General features: G+C 39.4%; 1 protein-coding gene across 1 annotated transcript in view; it reads left to right on the top strand.

Moving 5' to 3' along the window:
• Positions 1 to 19,470, top strand: part of LOC138059641 (uncharacterized) — a 106,078-nt gene that overhangs the window by 5,744 nt on the left and 80,864 nt on the right. Inside the window, exons 7-30 of the mRNA XM_068905259.1 lie at positions 1 to 94; positions 191 to 304; positions 405 to 518; positions 7,837 to 7,950; positions 8,157 to 8,270; positions 8,555 to 8,668; positions 8,764 to 8,877; positions 8,970 to 9,083; positions 9,190 to 9,303; positions 9,399 to 9,512; positions 9,605 to 9,718; positions 9,825 to 9,938; positions 10,036 to 10,149; positions 10,450 to 10,563; positions 10,645 to 10,758; positions 10,866 to 10,979; positions 11,075 to 11,188; positions 11,281 to 11,394; positions 11,501 to 11,614; positions 11,711 to 11,824; positions 12,125 to 12,238; positions 12,320 to 12,433; positions 12,533 to 12,646; positions 18,389 to 18,502. The exon at positions 1 to 94 is cut by the window's left edge and continues 20 nt beyond it. Coding sequence (XP_068761360.1) covers positions 1 to 94; positions 191 to 304; positions 405 to 518; positions 7,837 to 7,950; positions 8,157 to 8,270; positions 8,555 to 8,668; positions 8,764 to 8,877; positions 8,970 to 9,083; positions 9,190 to 9,303; positions 9,399 to 9,512; positions 9,605 to 9,718; positions 9,825 to 9,938; positions 10,036 to 10,149; positions 10,450 to 10,563; positions 10,645 to 10,758; positions 10,866 to 10,979; positions 11,075 to 11,188; positions 11,281 to 11,394; positions 11,501 to 11,614; positions 11,711 to 11,824; positions 12,125 to 12,238; positions 12,320 to 12,433; positions 12,533 to 12,646; positions 18,389 to 18,502 — 2,716 coding nt within the window. The remainder of the gene's footprint in view (positions 95 to 190; positions 305 to 404; positions 519 to 7,836; positions 7,951 to 8,156; positions 8,271 to 8,554; positions 8,669 to 8,763; positions 8,878 to 8,969; positions 9,084 to 9,189; positions 9,304 to 9,398; positions 9,513 to 9,604; positions 9,719 to 9,824; positions 9,939 to 10,035; positions 10,150 to 10,449; positions 10,564 to 10,644; positions 10,759 to 10,865; positions 10,980 to 11,074; positions 11,189 to 11,280; positions 11,395 to 11,500; positions 11,615 to 11,710; positions 11,825 to 12,124; positions 12,239 to 12,319; positions 12,434 to 12,532; positions 12,647 to 18,388; positions 18,503 to 19,470) is intronic.

The raw sequence follows: 19,470 nt of genomic DNA, 5'->3' as shown, positions 1-19,470 counted from the left end.
GATCCTTGTAAAAATGGAGGAACTTGTGCAAACGAACAAGGGACCTTCACATGCGCCTGCAATGCTGTCTTTACTGGAAAACTCTGTGAAAAGGGTATTGTAACATAGCACAAAATACACTTCCCGTATAAAGGTAATCCTAAAATAGTTTTTAGTTTTAATATAAGGAACTTTTCGTTCCTTTCTCCAGACATCGACGAATGCAAATCAGATCCTTGTAAAAATAGAGGAATGTGTGTGAACAAGCAAGGAAGTTACACATGCACCTGTGATGCTGGTTTTACCGGAAAGCTTTGTGAGAACGGTAATGTAACCGAACAAAGAAATGCAATACTCATATGAAGGCCCTCCTAAAGTAACGCTTCAGTGTAATATTAACAAGCCTTAGTTTCCTTTTTTTTCAGATATCGACGAATGCAAATCAGCTCCTTGTAAAAATGGAGGAACTTGTGCAAACGAACAGGGAAATTACACCTGTACCTGCAATGCTGGCTTTGCTGGAAAACTTTGCGATAAAGGTAATGCGACTGATCACAAAGTGCGCTCCTCGTATAAGGTACTGCTAAAATATTGACGAGTAGAAATTAGGTACTTCCGAAAAGGGAGAAAAATGGATGAATGAGCGAGGAGCTAAAATGTGCACCTGGAATGCTGGTCCTTGACTCACTGGAAAACTCTACATGAGAGATAATTTTACCTGATCACAAAATATTCTACTGGTACTAAATAGTGTTAGACCGATGCGTTTCTTTAGTATTTCTTTGTTAGACGTTGACGAATGCAAGTCAGCTCCTTGTAATAATGGAGGAATATGTGAGAACGACGCGGGAAATTTCACGTGTACCTGCACCTTTGTTTGTACCTTTGTTGGTTTTACAGGAAAGCTTTGTGAAGAAGGTAGGTTCGGTTTTGCGTGATTGAATTCAAAGCAGTCTCAAAGAATTAACTGAATGCGGAACCATTTTAAAAGCAATGAAAGTTTTTCGAGGTAAAACCGATACTAGCACCACTTATATGAAAACGAAAGAAAACATTTACCCCATCCTCGTTGGTTGCACAGCGCTTTATCTTTCTGTGATCACAAATAATCTTTAGATTTTCCAAATATTCTGCTACCCTTGTTAAAGGGAGGCTACTCTTCAGTTCGATCCTTGTTCATGTTTATCACTTTTCAGTAAATTGTTTGAACCTCATCTTAGTATGATAGTAATTTGGGATCACCATTTTTGATGCACCAATATGCTGTAAAATTGTGGCTACTTCATGTTTTCATGCCGACTCTGATAACTCCTATCTCCTGGGATCTCAGTAATATTTGTTAACCTCCACAGCAAACGTTTTTATTAATCAAACAAGCCCTAGCTTATAGAGCTTTACAACAACAATAATACTTTATCGTACCTTCGATACAAGTGTGAATGAACAGACTTTTTATCAACAAGTTCGGTGCAAGGGTACTGATGCCCTGAATTAATTAACCTGGACTGGAGCCCAAGACTAGGAACGAACAACTCTTATTCTAAGTCTATGTCACGGCATTTTCTACAGACCGATCTATTTTTAAACTTCCTTTTCCTTAAAAAAAATAAAAAGAATAAAGTAAGGTAGTTCCATTTCGGTGACGCTATGATGTCAAGTTCATTTCTTGTGATTGGTAATCTGGTTCCAGCGGGAGTCTTATCACTGGTCAAGTCAGAATGTGAATAGAATTTCTCCGTCTTTTTCCTTATCGAAAAATGGAAACCTGTCAGGTGTACTCCCCTGCTAAGAGTTGTCTTTGTTCGTAGAGTCTCCTGCACGTATCTTTGGTAGGTTTTGAGGGGTAAGTAGAAATGCGTAGATTTATCTGGTGGACACGGCAGAATATTTAGTTAACCTGCAATGGCGTCGAAGTCATTGTAACGTGAATGGCGTTTTGGTTGATCTTTAAACAAAATATACCCTTATGGAGCTCAAGAATGGAACGTCAATTGGATAAACAAGAGAGGCGGTGAAAAATACATTTCTGGAATCTTGAGAGCGACGAGTAATGGACTTCGACAACAACTGTATCTTTCGCCGTTGGATAATAATCTGTAAGCTGTAATTCTAACATTTTACTAACTGCGCATCACTGAAACCAAATGGAAAATACTTTGGTAACTTTCATGAATGGATATCATGGTTTTAGCAAACTCATAGTCTTAATTAAGGAATCGAACACCTTGAGTCGATCTGTGATCTGTTGTTTATTTGTACTCAACTCTGCACTTCAGGAAAAAAAAAAACAATTGAAAATTTGACCACTGGTAATAGTTGTTAGTTAAGAATTATTTGAAACAAAGCTTGCTTTTCCTTTTTTGCTTCATTATTCAAGGAAATGGTTGCGACATATCCGTTTCACGGAGTGTCACGGCTACTTTGTACGCGCGCAATAAAATGGGAAATTTTTTCTTTCCTTCCAATAGCAAATATGTTGTTTGTTTCAATAAAAGTTTTGGCTGTTAAAGGTTTTTGTGAGATTTTTCGATCTTTGTGGATTGATGGTGTTCGAAATAATTCGGACTAATTTGCATACGAGGGTTAATTTTTTAAATGCGAGTGAGTTGTTTTCATTAAGATTTTAAGTGTTCTTTCTTGCAAATGATTAATAGGTTGCCATAGTTTCGCACGTCAGAAAATATTTGTTTAGTCATTCTAGTGTAACATGAAGTATATTTGGGAAGCCAACAATATTTCTTTCTACTGCGCAACGTGAGTTTTTGCGTTCTTGATAAAATTTAATGTTTGCAACAATTATTCACAAACAAGAAGCTTTTTCAACAAGAAGCTATATATTTCTATTTCGTTTCCGGAATAGCAAGGGCGGGAGAAATAATATTATATTTTGATTAGGCTTACTCATTTGTCATGTTTCGAATTACTATTCACTATGTTTAAACTAAGAATTAGCATGGAAAGCGATAACTTTGGATTTTTTTAACAGTCTGTCGCTTCAGTCTGGCCCAAAATCATTCAGGTAGCGAAAATGTTTTATTTGTGATCCATTTCCATCGCTTTTGCGTTTGTCACTTTTATATCTTGTCATACTTCAAGGTAACGTGTTCATGAATTTGCTTTTGCATCTCGAAGATAAAACCCCGTTTCAGCAGTGTCCGTTTCAAAAGCTCCTCGGAAGCAAGGCTTTCGGGTCAAAATTCGATTAGATTGAAAGAAGAGTAAGAGATTTAGCACGTGGTATGCGAATGTACGTTTTTCTCAGAAGAAGAGAAACAACAGTTGTTCAGTGGAAACTGCCCTCGATAGTTTCGCACATTTGGGATTGTTACTTCGGTTATCACTGCTATATGTTTTTCACACGCTTTCGTGACATAAATTTGTTATTTTGTAGTTACTTAGATCTCACGTTTCTTGCATAGTGTACTCAAATAATTAGTTGTTTTCCTTTAATAGTAACTTATTTATATCTAGTCCTCACAGCATGACTCACTCAATTTATCACCTGGAAGGCAAGATTTAATTAATTTAATTAATCATTGACATTTCGGAGATTAAACAGAAGTTCCATTTTTGTGTAGAATAATATTTTGATTTCATCGTTTGGTCAAAGTTCCTCTTATTTGTTCTTTATTCGATTTTCCTTTATTGCGTAATTAGTCTTAGATTACAGTTTAGAATGTTTTTTTGGTAGTTTTCTGTTCATTGTATGTTTAAGCTACAATCCTGGATACACTTCCTATCCCTCCATATGAAAGCACATTTTTTTCAATGACATAAATCTGCCATTTACGAACCCCCCTTTCCCCCCCCTCTCGAAAGAATGTTGTTTGATACCCCGGTTATTTGCCCTTCTCATAAACAACTTTGCTTTGGGTGGGAAGGGGGAGGGGGTCTTTTAGGGATTTTATTGTGGATATTGTCTAACGGACTAAACTTGAGGAATGTCTCAACTAATTTTGACCAAGATTGTAGTTCAAACTACATACATAAGGAACGAATGAGAAGACGGAACAATACACAAGAAAACTCAGCCACACTGCTTAAGGAATACACATTCATAAACTTCTATTTCCTATTTCAAATCTAAGAATTCGAACCGCGCACCGGTGGCTCAGTTGGTTGAGCACCGAGCTGATATGCGGGAAGTCGTGAGTTCAACTCCCGTTTCACAAATAACTTCCATTTTCATTAGTTCCCTGTGGGACGTTAAGAACCCACACACTATTCGAGAAGAGTAGGGGTTGAAGTACCCGGTGTTATAGGGTGGGTGGGTATAGCAGGTCCACATCAGCTGAATAGCTGCCAAAACTTCAACCTGCTCAAACAAATAAATACAAAAAACAAACAAGTTCCAGGAAGTTCTCAAATAAACTGTGCGTGTTGAAATATCAGCCTTTGTGCTATGACACCGTGGGATGACTTGGCTTACGAACAGGGAGCTTAAGCAACGACAACGAGAGCGACGACGGCAACGAGAAAGTCATCTGAAATATAAATTCGCGTAGTTTTAATCGCTGCTATTTCAACCTTTTTAATATGACAAGGGAGTGGTAGTTCCTCAAAAATGACGCTGGTCGGAACGACACTTAATACAGGGAAGAAAACGAAAATTTATCCTTAAGTGCTAACGTCCTTAATAAAACCTCAAGTTTGGCTATCTCACGTTGTTGTTTTGCTGAAAACGGCAAAAAAGTGAAAAACGCACGTGCAGGGCGTGCAAAGCTATTGTTTTTGCCCACTAAATAAGCAAATTTATCACGTTCTTGTTGCCTTCACCGTTGTCATTGCTTAAGCTCCCTATTGACATTACCTCGTCGCCCACAAACACATCCATATGCTATATAGTGCCTTTCCAAGTTCCAAGTTTCACTGAAACTTCCAAGTTTATTAACATATATACATATAAAGATAAATATAATATAACTGCACACCGCAAATAGCATAGGTAATCTAGGCGATGCATAGTTAAGATATATATAACATAAAATAATAAATAATAAATATTAAATACAGGAAAAACACATACATATCTGCTTGAAAGATATAAGGAATAATTTATCAGCAAGATTATAAAAAACTGCAACAATTTAGTCTGAACGTGTTTTTTGAATAATTTGCTTTGGTTTTGATTTTAACAACTCGGGGATTTTGTTCCAGATTTGGCCACTACACTACACTGTGAAAATAGTTTACCCTGAAGTCGAAATAGATACTTTTTGTTTCTGAGGAAAGGAAACAAAATGAAATAGGGTTTGGTCTCCGGACTGAGCAGCTCTGAGAATGATGGGAAATATGCCTATTCGAGCTCGATCCCCTGGCCTGCTTTTTCCATTGCAAGAGCTAGCAGGAGTTCCTATTGGGTGAAGTGGAAAATACCATAATACTGTTTGTTTGTCCACCCAAATTTTGAATAAGCATTGTTTTTGTTTTTTTTTTTTTGTTTTTTTGTTTTTATTGTAAGTCCCAAGAGAAACAGGAAACAATGCTTAAGAAAAATTTGGGTGGACAAACAAAGAGTATTATGGTACTTTCCGCTTCGGCCAATTGGATTCCTAGGATTGGCCCAGCCAGCACTACTCCTGGGAAGATCCAGTTTCCGCGCCTTCAATACCAGCCAACTCAGTGCCCTCCGTTTTTATGTCCCATGTACCATAGGCAACCCACTTTACGCTCACAAAGCGTCTAGCTCCAGGGGAATTCAATAAAAAAATAAATTTGTCTGTGAAAACGCCGTGACCGGAATATAGGGCTGTTGTTTCTTCTTAGTCATGGACTCCTGACCTGGAAGTTAAGCGGATCAGATCATGCAAAGAAATGAAAACAGTACACAGTAAATAATTGCTGATCGGAGGCGTGCATGATAAATTTGGAGTAAGACACATCAACACGAAATGAAAACAGTTATATTATGCATGGAGCAGAAGAGAAAAGAGATAATATAGAAATAGTATTATTAGCCATGCTTTTGGTAGAAGAAACCCCTCGGGGAAACGGGGATTAACTCTAAGACTTTCGACTCTTCTGTATTCCGCGACTTTATCACAGCTGTTACAATATGGTAGTACAACCAGTGACATTTCTCAAAAAAGATTCAGCGTGAAGCATTTATTTTACTCCTCTAACACTTTCATAAATTCCTTTTCAAATAGCCCAAGGCGGATTCATTGATACAATTTCAAATCTTGGGTCCCTGAAATCGATTTGAAACAGTTTCCATAGATCGCTGTTGCTCTAGATAGCTAATTTACTTTTTCAATGACAACCATATGTTACAGTGATGTATCATTCAATCCTGGCCAAAACGTTGTGGGACGGATCAAAAATGGCTCAGACAGTATACATTTTTATTCTACACATCTATAAGTAGTCTCCATAACCTTCTTCAAGCTGTCAGTGTCGTTTGCAGAAATTTCTCCTCCCTCTCGCAATGTTGATATCAACTGGGATCCTTCGGACTGTACACAAACACCGCAGCGCAACAACATTGCGAGGGGGAGGGGAGGGGGATGGGGGAGAGAAAGAGTTTGAGATAAATGTAGGAAACTGTTCCATTATTTTTGGCCAGGATTGATTGGCTACTTGAAGTTAAGAAAAACTGAATTAATTAAAGAAATTGAGTAATAGCTGTTTATTTCATAGGAACTGAGATTTATCCACGAAAATCATAGTGAATAAAATCCGTACTGATTCTAAATGTAGCCAATCAGAAACACGAACGACAACATTTCACTGTGAAGAAATATCGTTCGTCCAATCAGCAACGCGAACGACGAAATTTCACTAATTGACAGCCGTTGCACAAAAACCGAATGCTTTGAAAAATGGCCGAGGGAAGGTTTGCTTCTGTTTGCTCAGTTGAGGACTTTATTTTAGAACAAGAAAACAGAAATGCCGCTCAAAAAACTGAACGAGATGTACGATTGCTTGAACGACTTTTTAGAACTAAGGTCGAAGACAGGAAAATGAAAGTTATTCCAGCGGTTGAGCTGGTTGAATACTGAATACATCACCAATTTATCATCTCCGTCCGCACTGAATACGGAAATCACCCCAAAGCCCCGGTAGCTTTGACAAGCGACGAACTAAAAACAATCTTCACAGTTAGTGTTGTAAATTTTGTTAAATAAATATTTTTGGTTGGGCAATTTTAAAGCATTGTTTATTGCTTTCATCGCCCCACTCCATTTGTGCGAAATAAATTTATCTATCAAATACTACCAAGAAAAAACCTCAGTGCACATTACAGCATGGAAGTAACCTCTATTTATTAAATGTGACAAGGTCAAGTAGTCTCTTAGGACCGTGAGGAACTTAAAGAACGGACTCGATTAGTCATCAAATTCAGAAATGTGAGATCGTAATTAGGAGAACAACCCATTTAATTTATGTAAGAGGATGGCAAATAGTTTGGTAAGTGCCTCACCAAGAAATTATGCCACGGTTAAAAAATAGATGAATAAGACCATAATAAAGTTGGATAAAGATAGCTAGCTTAAATAAAATACTTAAAGAACATTTGGGCATATTTGGCAGTGCTAGGATTCAATCGGTAATATAAGTTGCCTATAACATCAAAGGAATTTACAAGAATTCAGTTTCGTATTGCACGGGTTGTCTAATGAGCGCGAAAGATTTTATTACTCAGTCATCAATTAAAAACAGTTTCGTTCTTCTAAACAACTCCGCAAGACGGTTAGTAAGATGAGAAGTTCGTTTACCAAAAGCCGTATATTTTTTTGTATATAATGGTGTGAGGTATATTTCTCCACGCGTTCGACAGTATTTTCCTGTCCACCTCACACCCTCATTAGCGAAATCAGGTACGCTAGAGTTGCTGCGTTTTTTTATTATTTCTAGATATCGACGAATGCAAATCATCTCCTTGTAAAAACTGGGGAAGATGTGTGAACGAGCAAGGAAACTATACGTGCATCTGCAATGCTGGTTTCACTGGAAAACTCTGCGAGAAAGGTAATGTGCCTGAGCTCATTGAATTTTGCTGCAAAAACGCAATGTTGGATAATGTGTTTCTCCAATACGGAAAAGTTGTCGTTATCTTTTCTCTCTGTGAGAAAGGTTATTTGACGAAACTACAAAATGCACCTTTCTTAGATTCGAAGCTCCCCTCCAGTTGATCCGTTACTTTAATATTAAGAAGCTATGGTTGCGTCTTCCAGATATCGACGAATGCCAATCATCTCCTTGTAAAAATGGAGGAAGGTGTGTCAACGAGCAAGGAAACTATACGTGCAGCTGCAATGCTGGTTTTACTGGAAAACTCTGTGAGAAAGGTAATGTGGCAGAGCTAATTGTATTTTGCTGCTTAAACGCAATGTTGCATTAAAGAAAAAGTAAAGAAACCCGCTGGTGTAAAACAATGTCGGAGTAATGGGTTTTCTTAACGTCCAAATTTGTCCTTAATGTGTTTCTCCAATACGGAAAAGTTGTCGTTATCTTTTCTCTCTGTGAGAAAGGTTATTTGACGAAACTACAAAATGCACCTTTCTTAGATTCGAAGCTCCCCTCCAGTTGATCCGTTACTTTAATATTAAGAAGCTATGGTTGCGTCTTCCAGATATCGACGAATGTAAATCATCTCCATGTGAAAATGGGGCAACATGTTTCAACAAGCAAGGAAACTTTACTTGTACCTGCAATGCTGGTTTTAATGGAAAACTCTGTGAGAAAGGTAATGTGGCTGAGCTCACTGTATTCTGCTGCTTTAACGCAATGTTGGATTAATGTGTTTCTTAAATATGCAAAACTTCTTGTTGTTTTTTCCAGATATTGATGAATGCAAATCTTCTCCTTGCAAAAATGGGGGTAGGTGTGTCAACCAGCAAGGAAATTATACGTGCACCTGCAATGCTGGTTTCACTGGAAAACTCTGCGAGAAAGGTAATGTGGCTGAGTTAAAATTACCACCCTACTATAACACAACGTCGGAAAAATGCGTTTTTTTAAATAGAAGTTGTCATTTCTTTTTTCAGATAGCGACGATTGCAAATCATCCCCATGTGAAAATGGGGCAACGTGTTTAAACACGCAAGGAAACTATACGTGCACCTGCAATGCTGGTTTTACTGGATTTCTGTGTGAGAAAGGTAATGTGGCTGAGGTCAAAAGGTACTCCTAGTATTTTACAGGTCCTGCTTAAGGTGTTTCGTTATTTTAATACTGAAAAGCTTTTCTTGTTGTTTTTTTTTTCAGATATCGACGAATGCAAATCATCTCCTTGTAAGAATGGGGGAAGGTGTGTCAACGAGCAAGGGAAGTATGCGTGCACCTGCAATACTGGTTTTACTGGAAAACTCTGTGAGAAAGGTAATGTGGCTGAGCTCATTGTATTCTGCTGCTTTCACGCAATGTTGGATTAATGTGTTTCTTAAATATGCAAAACTTCTTGTTGTTTTTTCCAGATATTGATGAATGCAAATCTTCTCCTTGCAAAAATGGGGGTAGGTGTGTCAACCAGCAAGGAAATTATACGTGCACCTGCAATGCTGGTTTCACTGGAAAAGTCTGCGAGAAAGGTAATGTGGCTGAGTTAAAATTACCACCCTACTATAACACAACGTCGGAGAAATGCATTCTTTTAAATAGAAGTTGTCATTTCTTTTTTCAGATATCGACGAATGCAAATCATCCCCATGTGAAAATGGGGCAACATGTTTAAACACGCAAGGAAACTATACGTGCACCTGCAATGCTGGTTTTACTGGATTTCTGTGTGAGAAAGGTAATGTGGCTGAGCTCAAAAGGTACTCCCAGTATTTTGCAGGTCCTGCTTAAGGTGTTTCGCTATTTTAATACTGAAAAGCTTTTCTTGTTGTTTTTTTTTTCAGATATCGACGAATGCAAATCATCTCCATGTAAGAATGGGGGAAGGTGTGTCAACGAGCAAGGAAACTATGCGTGTACCTGCAATGCTGGTTTCACTGGAAAACTCTGCGAGAAAGGTAATGTGGCTGAGTTCAAATTACCACACTAATATAACACAACGTCGGAGAAATGTTTTTTTGTTTAATATCTAGAAGTTGTCATTTCCTTTTTCAGATATCGACGAATGCAAATCATCTCCATGTGAAAATGGGGGAACATGTTTTAACGAGCAAGGAAACTTTACGTGCACCTGCAATGCTGGTTTTACTGGAAAGCTTTGTCAGAAAGGTAATGTTGTCGAGCTAATTGTATTCTGCTGCTATTACATAACGCAATAATGGATTAATATGGACAGGTTTTCGCTATTTTTTTTAGATATTAACGAATGCAAATCATATCCTTGTGAAAATGAAGGAACATGTTTGAACGAGGAAGGAAACTATACGTGAATCTGCAGCGCTGGGTTTACTGGAAAACTCTGCGAGAGAGTTAATGTGGCGGAAATTAATTAAAGAATCCGGCTGGTGTAAAACAATGTCGGAGTAAAAGGTTTTCTTAACGTCCAAAAGTTGTCCTTACCTTTTTCAGATATCGACGAATGTAAATCATCTCCATGTGAAAATGGGGCAACATGTTTCAACGAGCAAGGAAACTTTACTTGCGCCTGCAGTGCTGGTTTTACTGGAAAACTCTGTGAAAAAGGTAATATGGCTTAGCTGAAAGTATCCGACTAGTATAATACAAAGTGTTTTAATATCTAGAAGTTGTTATTACCCTTTTTAGATATCGACGAATGCAAATCATCCCCATGTGAAAATGGGGCAACATGTTTAAACACGCAAGGAAACTTTAGGTGCACCTGCAATGCTGGTTTTACTGGATTTCTGTGTGAGAAAGGTAATGTGGCTGAGCTCAAAAGGTACTCTTAGTATGTTACAGGTCCTGCTTAAGGTGTTTCGCTATTTTAGTACTGAAAAGCTTTTCTTGTTGTTTTTTTTTTTCAGATATCGACGAATGCAAATCATCTCCTTGTAAGAATGGGGGAAGGTGTGTCAACGAGCAAGGAAACTATGCGTGCACCTGCAATGCTGGTTTTACTGGAAAACTCTGTGAGAAAGGTAATATGGCTGAGCTCATTGTATTCTGCTGCTTTCACGCAATGTTGGATTAATATGTTTCTTAAATATGCAAAACTTCTTGTTGTTTTTTCCAGATATTGATGAATGCAAATCTTCTCCTTGCAAAAATGGGGGTAGGTGTGTCAACCAGCAAGGAAACTATACGTGTACCTGCAATGCTGGTTTCACCGGAAAACTCTGCGAGAAAGGTAATGTAGCTGAGTTAAAATTGCCACCCTACTATAACACAACCTCGGAGAAATGCGTTCTTTTAAATAGAAGTTGTCATTTCTTTTTTCAGATATCGACGAATGCAAATCATCCCCATGTGAAAATGGGGCAACATGTTTAAACACGCAAGGAAACTATACGTGCACCTGCAATGCTGGTTTTACTGGATTTCTGTGTGAGAAAGGTAATGTGGCTTAGCTCAAAAGGTACTCCTAGTATGTTACAGGTCCTGCTTAAGGTGTTTCGTTATTTTAATACTGAAAAGCTTTTCTTGTTGTTTTTTTTTTCAGATATCGACGAATGCAAATCATCTCCTTGTAAGAATGGGGGAAGGTGTGTCAACGAGCAAGGAAACTATGCGTGTACCTGCAATGCTGGTTTCACTGGAAAACTCTGCGAGAAAGGTAATGTGGCTGAGTTTAAATTACCACACTAATATAACACAACGTCGGAGAAATGTTTTTTTTTTAATATCTAGAAGTTGTCATTTCCTTTTTCAGATATCGACGAATGCAAATCATCTCCATGTGAAAATGGGGGAACATGTTTTAACGAGCAAGGAAACTTTACGTGCACCTGCAATGCTGGTTTTACTGGAAAGCTTTGTCAGAAAGGTAATGTTGTTGAGCTAATTGTATTCTGCTGCTATTACATAACGCAATAATGGATTAATACGGACAGGTTTTAGCTATGTTTTTTAGATATTAACGAATGCAAATCATATCCTTGTGAAAATGAGGGAACATGTTTGAACGAGCAAGGAAACTATACGTGAATCTGCAGCGCTGGTTTTACTGGAAAACTCTGCGAGAGAGTTAATGTGGCGGAAATTAATTAAAGAATCCGGCTGGTGTAAACCAATGTCGGAGTAATAGGTTTTCTTAACGTCCAAAAGTTGTCCTTACCTTTTTCAGATATCGACGAATGTAAATCATCTCCGTGTGAAAATGGGGCAACATGTTTCAACGAGCAAGGAAACTTTACTTGCGCCTGCAATGTTGGTTTTACTGGAAAACTCTGTGATAAAGGTAATATGCCTTAGCTGAAAGTATACGACTGGTATAATACAAAGTGTTTTAATATCTAGAAGTTGTTATTACCCTTTTTAGATATCGACGAATGCAAATCATCCTCATGTGAAAATGGGGCAACTTGTTTAAACACGCAAGGAAACTTTATGTGCACCTGCAATGCTGGTTTTACTGGATTTCTGTGTGAGAAAGGTAATGTGGCTGAGCTCAAAAGGTACTCTTAGTATGTTACAGGGCCCGCTTAAGTTGATTCGTTATTTTAATACTGAAAAGCTTTCCTTTTTTTCTCAGATATCGACGAATGCAAATCATCTCCTTGTGAGAATGGAGGAAGGTGTGTCAACGAGCAAGGAAACTATACGTGCACCTGCAATGCCGGTTTTACTGGAAAATTCTGCGAGAAAGGTAATATGGATGAGCTAGAGGTAACTCGCTGGTATAACACAACGTCGGAAAAATGCGTTTTTTTATAATATCTAGAAGTTGTCATTACTTTTTTCAGATATCGACGAATGCAAATGGGCCCATTAGGCCGTGCATTATTACTAATAAGTAGAATACTCTAAACAAAGTGTAAATAATCACCAGGACTCTTTGTGTGCATATCGATTTCGGAAGTTTTATCAATGACTTCAAAAACAATGGCACTTAACTTTAAACTTTGACTTTATTATTCCTCACTCATATAGTACAAACTCAATAAAGCCAAAGCCAGGGTTTTATACGGCAGGTGGTCAGAATGACAGAAATTATTTTATATAGAAATGAAGACTCTAGGCTAAACTACAAATTTAAAGCAAGGTACAAAACTAGATTAAATAAGTTCACATGCATGCAGTCCTATAACAGAGACAGACTGAACAGACTGATCACATATGATCCATTTCATATATCACTTCATCGTTGATTCATTCCTCACGGGAACATTAGAACCCACAAATGACCAGCTCCCAACATCAGTGGCTTCATAGCTCAGTTGGTTAGAGCGTCGCACCGGTAACGCGAGGCCACGGAAACCCCGCTGAAGTCCTGAATTTTCAGGCTTCTTTACGCAATTGCAAAAATTGCGTTCATAACTGCGAAGATCACAGCTTCACTTGAGAGACAGAACTAGTGACAAATAAACTGACAAGAAGCTATGAGAATCCTGAGCTAGTGGCAACATTTTTAAACAATGGCTATTCTGAAACTAGTCGTATTGTTCTGGAGTAGCTCAAGGCCCAATTATTCCAGAAATTATCGGTCCTTACTAATATACAGGTCAGAATATAAAATTTGTGCTTGACACTGACTCTTGTTAAGGTTACAAACAATGTTAATAAAACTTCAAGGACGTTTCGACCAAACAACTTCTGCTTGTGCTACGCCAGCAAAAACATAACGAACGACCACTGCGCGCGATTACGCGAGTGATTTGTAAACGTCCGGGAATGTCAATATGTTCGTTTCCCGGGTTCCTGTCTCACAGCGAATACGAGGCTTCGAGAAAAAGTCTCTCGTGAAACCATAATCCACGGAGCTGTTACTATGACTCTTTACGATGGCGTAGTAGGTCTCCATCAATAAAGAAAAGTTGTTTCCTCAGCGCACATACTTTTACAGGGTCATTTGTTTGCTATATCACATTCCAGGGAAGAATACGAATGTCTCAAATTACGTTTTCAGACAAAAACATTCTGTATTCGTCCACTGTGAATGGTTCACAGACGCGACTAACGACTTGATTGTTTGCAAGAACACGTACAAAGACTAAACTATGCTCCTCCGAGCCAACATGGGATACTCCCGAGATCAGGAATTGTAAAAGTCATGGAAAAAATAATATGGGCACTGTTGTAGAACAGTTTGGTGCCTTCGCCTACCACGGGCATATGGACGCTCCCAGGAGGGAACCAGGAGTGAGCCAGAGAGGCGAGGATACAGAAAAAGATTGTTAGACCTGTGGAAAGCCCGTAACATCAACAATCAACTAACAGAAGTCACCGAGCAGAGAACAAGTACGCCAGATTAAGAACAGGAAGTGGCTAGAGACTGTGAAGCAAGAGGAAATAGCCATACGAGTAAGACATGAACATCAGGAGATTGAAACTACGGAGCTCCATGCCACAGACACACCAGACTATGAACATCAGGAGACTGAAACTATGGAGCTTCTTACCACAGATACACCAGACCATGCAACAACATCTGATACCCTAGAAGAACACTAACGTGAAGAAGAACCCAGAGTTTTCACTGCTGAAAAACAAGAAGAGATCAGCCTAGAACTGGAAGCCCTTTGAGACTAGATTCTAGAAATTATACAACTAGAACAGAGAATAGGATTACCATCACTGAAGTCATGCGAAAGAACGAAGCGGAAAGCAGAAGTTGCACAAATCAATGAAGCCGTGAAAAGGATTCAGACGCACAACATTCTTTAATGTATGCAGCTGCATATGTTACTAAAGAAAGACTGGGAATGATAAAAGGGAGGAAAGGGAGAAGAAATGAAGAGCCATTTTGGAAGAGTGGAAGAGAAGGATTAAGGGGAATATCGAAACTTGGCGAAAAGACCATAGCAAGATTGTGGAAGTCCGAAGAGGAAAAATGAGACTGAACCAAAGGGAAAGGGAAAGATTGAACAGAAAATATCATCTTGAGGAAAGGGGCATTTTGTACGTCTCAGGCATGTTGAAACAGATGATCAAGGCAGGTGGAGTTAAGATCAAAAGATACGACGAGAGATGTCAACAGTTCAAACAGAACCACCGGTTTAGAACCAATCGCAAGCTGTTCTACAAAACACTACATGGAAAGGAACGAGGAGAAACGGTGTTACCTGATCCCACAGAAGCAAGCTCCTTTTGGAGCAAGATCTGGTCGGAGAAAGTCGGTCACAATGAGAGAGCATCTTGGCTAGAGAATGTCGAGGTGGAGTTTAGTACAACAGAGGTGCAAGAAGATATCAGCATCAATGTGGAGGATATTAGAAATGGAATACTAGTGAGAAAGATGGCAAACTGGAAGGCAGCCGGTCCTGATCTTGTTCAGGAGTTCTAGTTTAAGAAACTGACAGGATTGCTCTCTAGATTGCAAGAATGCTTGTAAGACTGTATATATAAGGGAATGTACCAGAGTGGATGGTCAGGGGTAGAACAGTTTTGATACAAAAGGACACAGCGAAGGGTGCCCAGGCCAGCAACTACCGCCCTCTTGCCTGCCTACCCATGATGTGGAAGCTCTTGACAGTAGTTATGGGAGAGATGTTATACCACCATTTGGAAAGGAATGGACTGCTAACAGATGAATAGAAGGGTACAGGAAGTGATCCCGAGGAACTAACGATCAATTGTGAGTAGACAAGGCAAACCTGAAGAACTGCCTGAGAAGGTTGACAGACTTGTCAATGACTTGGATAGACTACAAGAAGGCATATGATATAGTGCTGCATTCATGGATCCTGCAATGCCTGGAGATGGTTGGGGCTGCCAATAATATAATCTCTATAATCCGCAACAGCATGGTGAACTGGAAGACAGTATTGACATCAGGAGGAATGGCTCTCGGGCAGGTGGACATTAAAAGAGGAATTTTTCAACGTGACTTCTTGTCACCACTACTGTTTATAGTGATCATTTTACCCTTGACCCTAGTACTACGAAAAATGAGAGCTGGATACAAACTGGCAAAGGACATGAAGCCCATTAACCACCTACTATTCATCTGTACGGAGCTAGCAAAGATCAGCTAGACTCACTTGTTCAAGTAGTAAGGATCTTCTCACAAGACAATGTTCCTTGGGCTAGACAAGTGCGCTGTCCTGGAAATGAGGAAAACAAGCTGGCAGTATCGGAATAGAACTACCCGACGACCAGCATATCGGGGAAATAGAGGATGGAGGCTACAAATACCTTGGCATCACCAAGATGAAAGGCAAGATAACATCGGAATATATCAGAAGAGTCAAGACGTTGTGTAGATCAAAACTCAATGGACGACATTTTATCGATAATACCTTGGCTGTAGGTGTGTAGTACACTACAGTGCGAGGATTGTGGACTGGACAATGGAGGAGGTAGCCAACATGGATAGAAGAACTAGGAAGATCTTGGCAATGAATGGCTGTCTGCACACCAGGATTAATGTTGCAAAGCTGTACCTGCCGAGAAAGGAAGGGGGAAGAGGACTGATCGGCATTGAGGAGTGTGTAAGAAGGGAGAGCAAATCCCTTCATGGCTACCTAAGAGAGAGCACAGAGTGGATGCTTCACGCTGGGTTGAAGGAGAAAGTGATTGTTGAGGAAGAGAGTCTGCTGGACCATGAGAGGAGGAGGAAAGACGACAAAGTCAAACACTGGAAGGAGAAAGCCCTGCATGGTGCGTTTGTCCAACAAATAGCAGATGAAGCTGGAGAGGAGTCTTGGAGATGGCTCAGGAATGGATTCTTAAACAAGGGAGACAGAAGGTTTGATTATTGCTGCTCAGGAACAAGCTTTAAGAACTCGATCAAGTAAGGCATAGATAAGACCTCAGAGACACCACCGTGTAGACTGTGTGGAGATGCCACTGAAACAGTTCGACACATTGTCATTGGATGCAAGAACCTTGAGAGTATAGGAAGCCCCACGACAAGGTGGCTCTGCAAGTACACTGGGAGATTTGCAGGAAGTATCGCATAGAGTGTAATGACAAGTGGTATGACCAGCAACCCTTGCCAATCGCAGGAAATGGAGAAGTGAGGATTCCCTGGGACATGACTATCTACAAAGACAAAGTGCTGAAACATAATCGGCCAGATATTACTCTAGTGCATTAAGACACACAGAAATGGACACTTATTGACATAGCTGTGCCAGCGGACCAGAAAATCACCAGAACTGAAGAGGAGAAGGTTAAAAAGTACCAGGAACTAGCATTTGAAATCAGAAGGATTCATGGAGCCTCGAAAGTCACGGTAATAGCTATCGTGATTGTTGCTCTTGGAAGCATATCAAAAGGTGCAAAGACCTGGTTTGGCAAGCTAGATGTACCTGACTTGCGTGGAAGCGTACAACTATCGGCCTTCCTTGGAACTGCTCACCTGTTGCGGCAAGTATTGCGCCTACGGGGAGTTGCTGAGACACAATAAACATTACACAGTAGAACACCCGACAACTGGAGAGAATCGAATCGAGTAATAATAATAATAATAATAATAATAATAATAATAATAATAATAATAATTTAACAATGACAATGACAATGACAATGACAATGACAATGACAATGACAATGACAATGACAATGACAATGACAATGACAATGACAATGACAATGACAATGACAATGACAATGACAATAACAATAACAATAATAATAATAATAGATTCTCTGGCGACGAAGGTCGAAATGTGGGTCTTTCACTGGAGCTGCATCACGCAGCTACAGAGTCAAATGACCGCAGCATAGCTCATAACTGCATCATGCAGTCACATTAAAGCATATCTACGATGCGGCCAACCAACCACCCAAGTGAGCGAATGTGAGAATGATATACACAGGAAATGTAATGGTGACAATGGAACCCACTGGAATCTCGGGAAAATCCGAGCCCCAGATGGGATTTGAACCCACGACCCTCCGTGATCTAGTCGGATGCTCTAACCACGGAGCTACTGGAGACTCTATGGCGAGCAAGGTCGAGATGTGGGTCTTTGACTCGAGTTGCATCACGCAGCTACAGAGTCAAATAACGGCTGCATAGCTCATAACTCTGTAGCTGTGCGATGCAGCTCAACTCAAAGACCCACATTTCGACCTTGCTCGCCACAGAGTCTCCAGTAGCTCAGTGGTTAGACCATCCGACTAGATCACGAAGGGACGTGGGTTCAAATCCCATCTGGGGGCTGGGTTTTTTCGAGTTTCCAGTGGGTTCCATTGTCACCATTTCAATAATAAATTAACAAGTAATAATAACTGTCTCTCAAGGCAACTGGTTGCAGAAATCGGGTTAAACCCGTTTTATAGAGAGACAGAGCCTGGGATATTTCTTCCCCTTTTCGAGGTATTTTGTATTCTCCTGATTATTCTACGCCCTTGATAAAGTTATTGTTATTGTTCCTGTTATTAAAACAAGATCTGGTGATTTTGTAATTGTATTTAACATTTTTTCGTTGTCTTTTACCAGATATCGACGAATGTAAATCGTTTCCTTGCAAAAATAATGGGACGTGTGTGAACAGGAAAGGAAACTTTACGTGCGCATGCATGGTTGGTTTTATTGGAGAACTTTGTGAAGAAGGTAATGCGAATTATCATACATTGTACTGAATCCAAACCGCAGTGGCATCTTATTGCTTAAAAACCGGTTATGCTAAAGTTTGCTACATATCCATACTTTTCAGTTAAGAGAAATTCAAAACTGTTTAATATATATATATATATCATCTAAATGTTGAACAAATCTTGTAAAAATCACCGAACGAGGCAAGCTTTTAAGAGTCTTTACTAACATAAACATGCGCTTAGAGTTTACTGAAGTCAGATTTTGGCCTTTCTTTGTGCACTGAGTAGTGTATTCATAGGGAAAAATCCATTTTATTCATCGTTTTTGTTTGTTCTTGTTGATGATGATGTTTTTTCAAATGGTTCGAATCAGAGTCGACAACAAAACAACGATTTTGCATCGCCACAACCCGGCAATACGAATTCACAAAGGCTTCAGTTAGCTATAGCCAGTTGAGACTGGCGTTTCAAAAACTGAATATTTAGTGCAGAATCGATGTACTTTGTGCATGGGCAAACATAAGAACACCTTGGAATGACAAGCGGTGATAAACGTATATTGACTACCGTGTCCTGAGAAAATGACATTTCGAACCTTAGCCCTTCCTCGATGGAATCAGAGGACTTGCAATGCCAATCAAAGGATTCCCAGTCCTTGATATAAATGAAGCACCATCGATCCTCTAAATAGCAAGTCATCTAATCCCCCTGGATGAAGAAGGAGGAGCGGTTAGACCAATAGGGGTCGGTGAAGTAATGAGACGTATTATTGGAAAGTGTGTGATGAATATCGCTAAGAAGATGTCATAGAGGCAAGCAGATCTCTACAACTTTGTGTAAGACAGAAATCTGGCTGTGAAATGTCCATTCATGCAATGTACATTATACTTGAGGCTGATAAAACTGACGATGTGCTGCTAATTGATGCATCCAATGCATTTAATGCACATAACAGACAAGCAGCACTGCATAACATTCGGGTGC

This window comes from Montipora capricornis, chromosome 1 (assembly GCF_036669925.1).
Source record: "Montipora capricornis isolate CH-2021 chromosome 1, ASM3666992v2, whole genome shotgun sequence".
In the NCBI taxonomy this organism is placed as follows: Eukaryota; Metazoa; Cnidaria; class Anthozoa; order Scleractinia; family Acroporidae; genus Montipora; species Montipora capricornis.
Note: the sequence above shows the minus strand (reverse complement) of the source record. Positions and strands in the feature narration are given on the sequence as shown.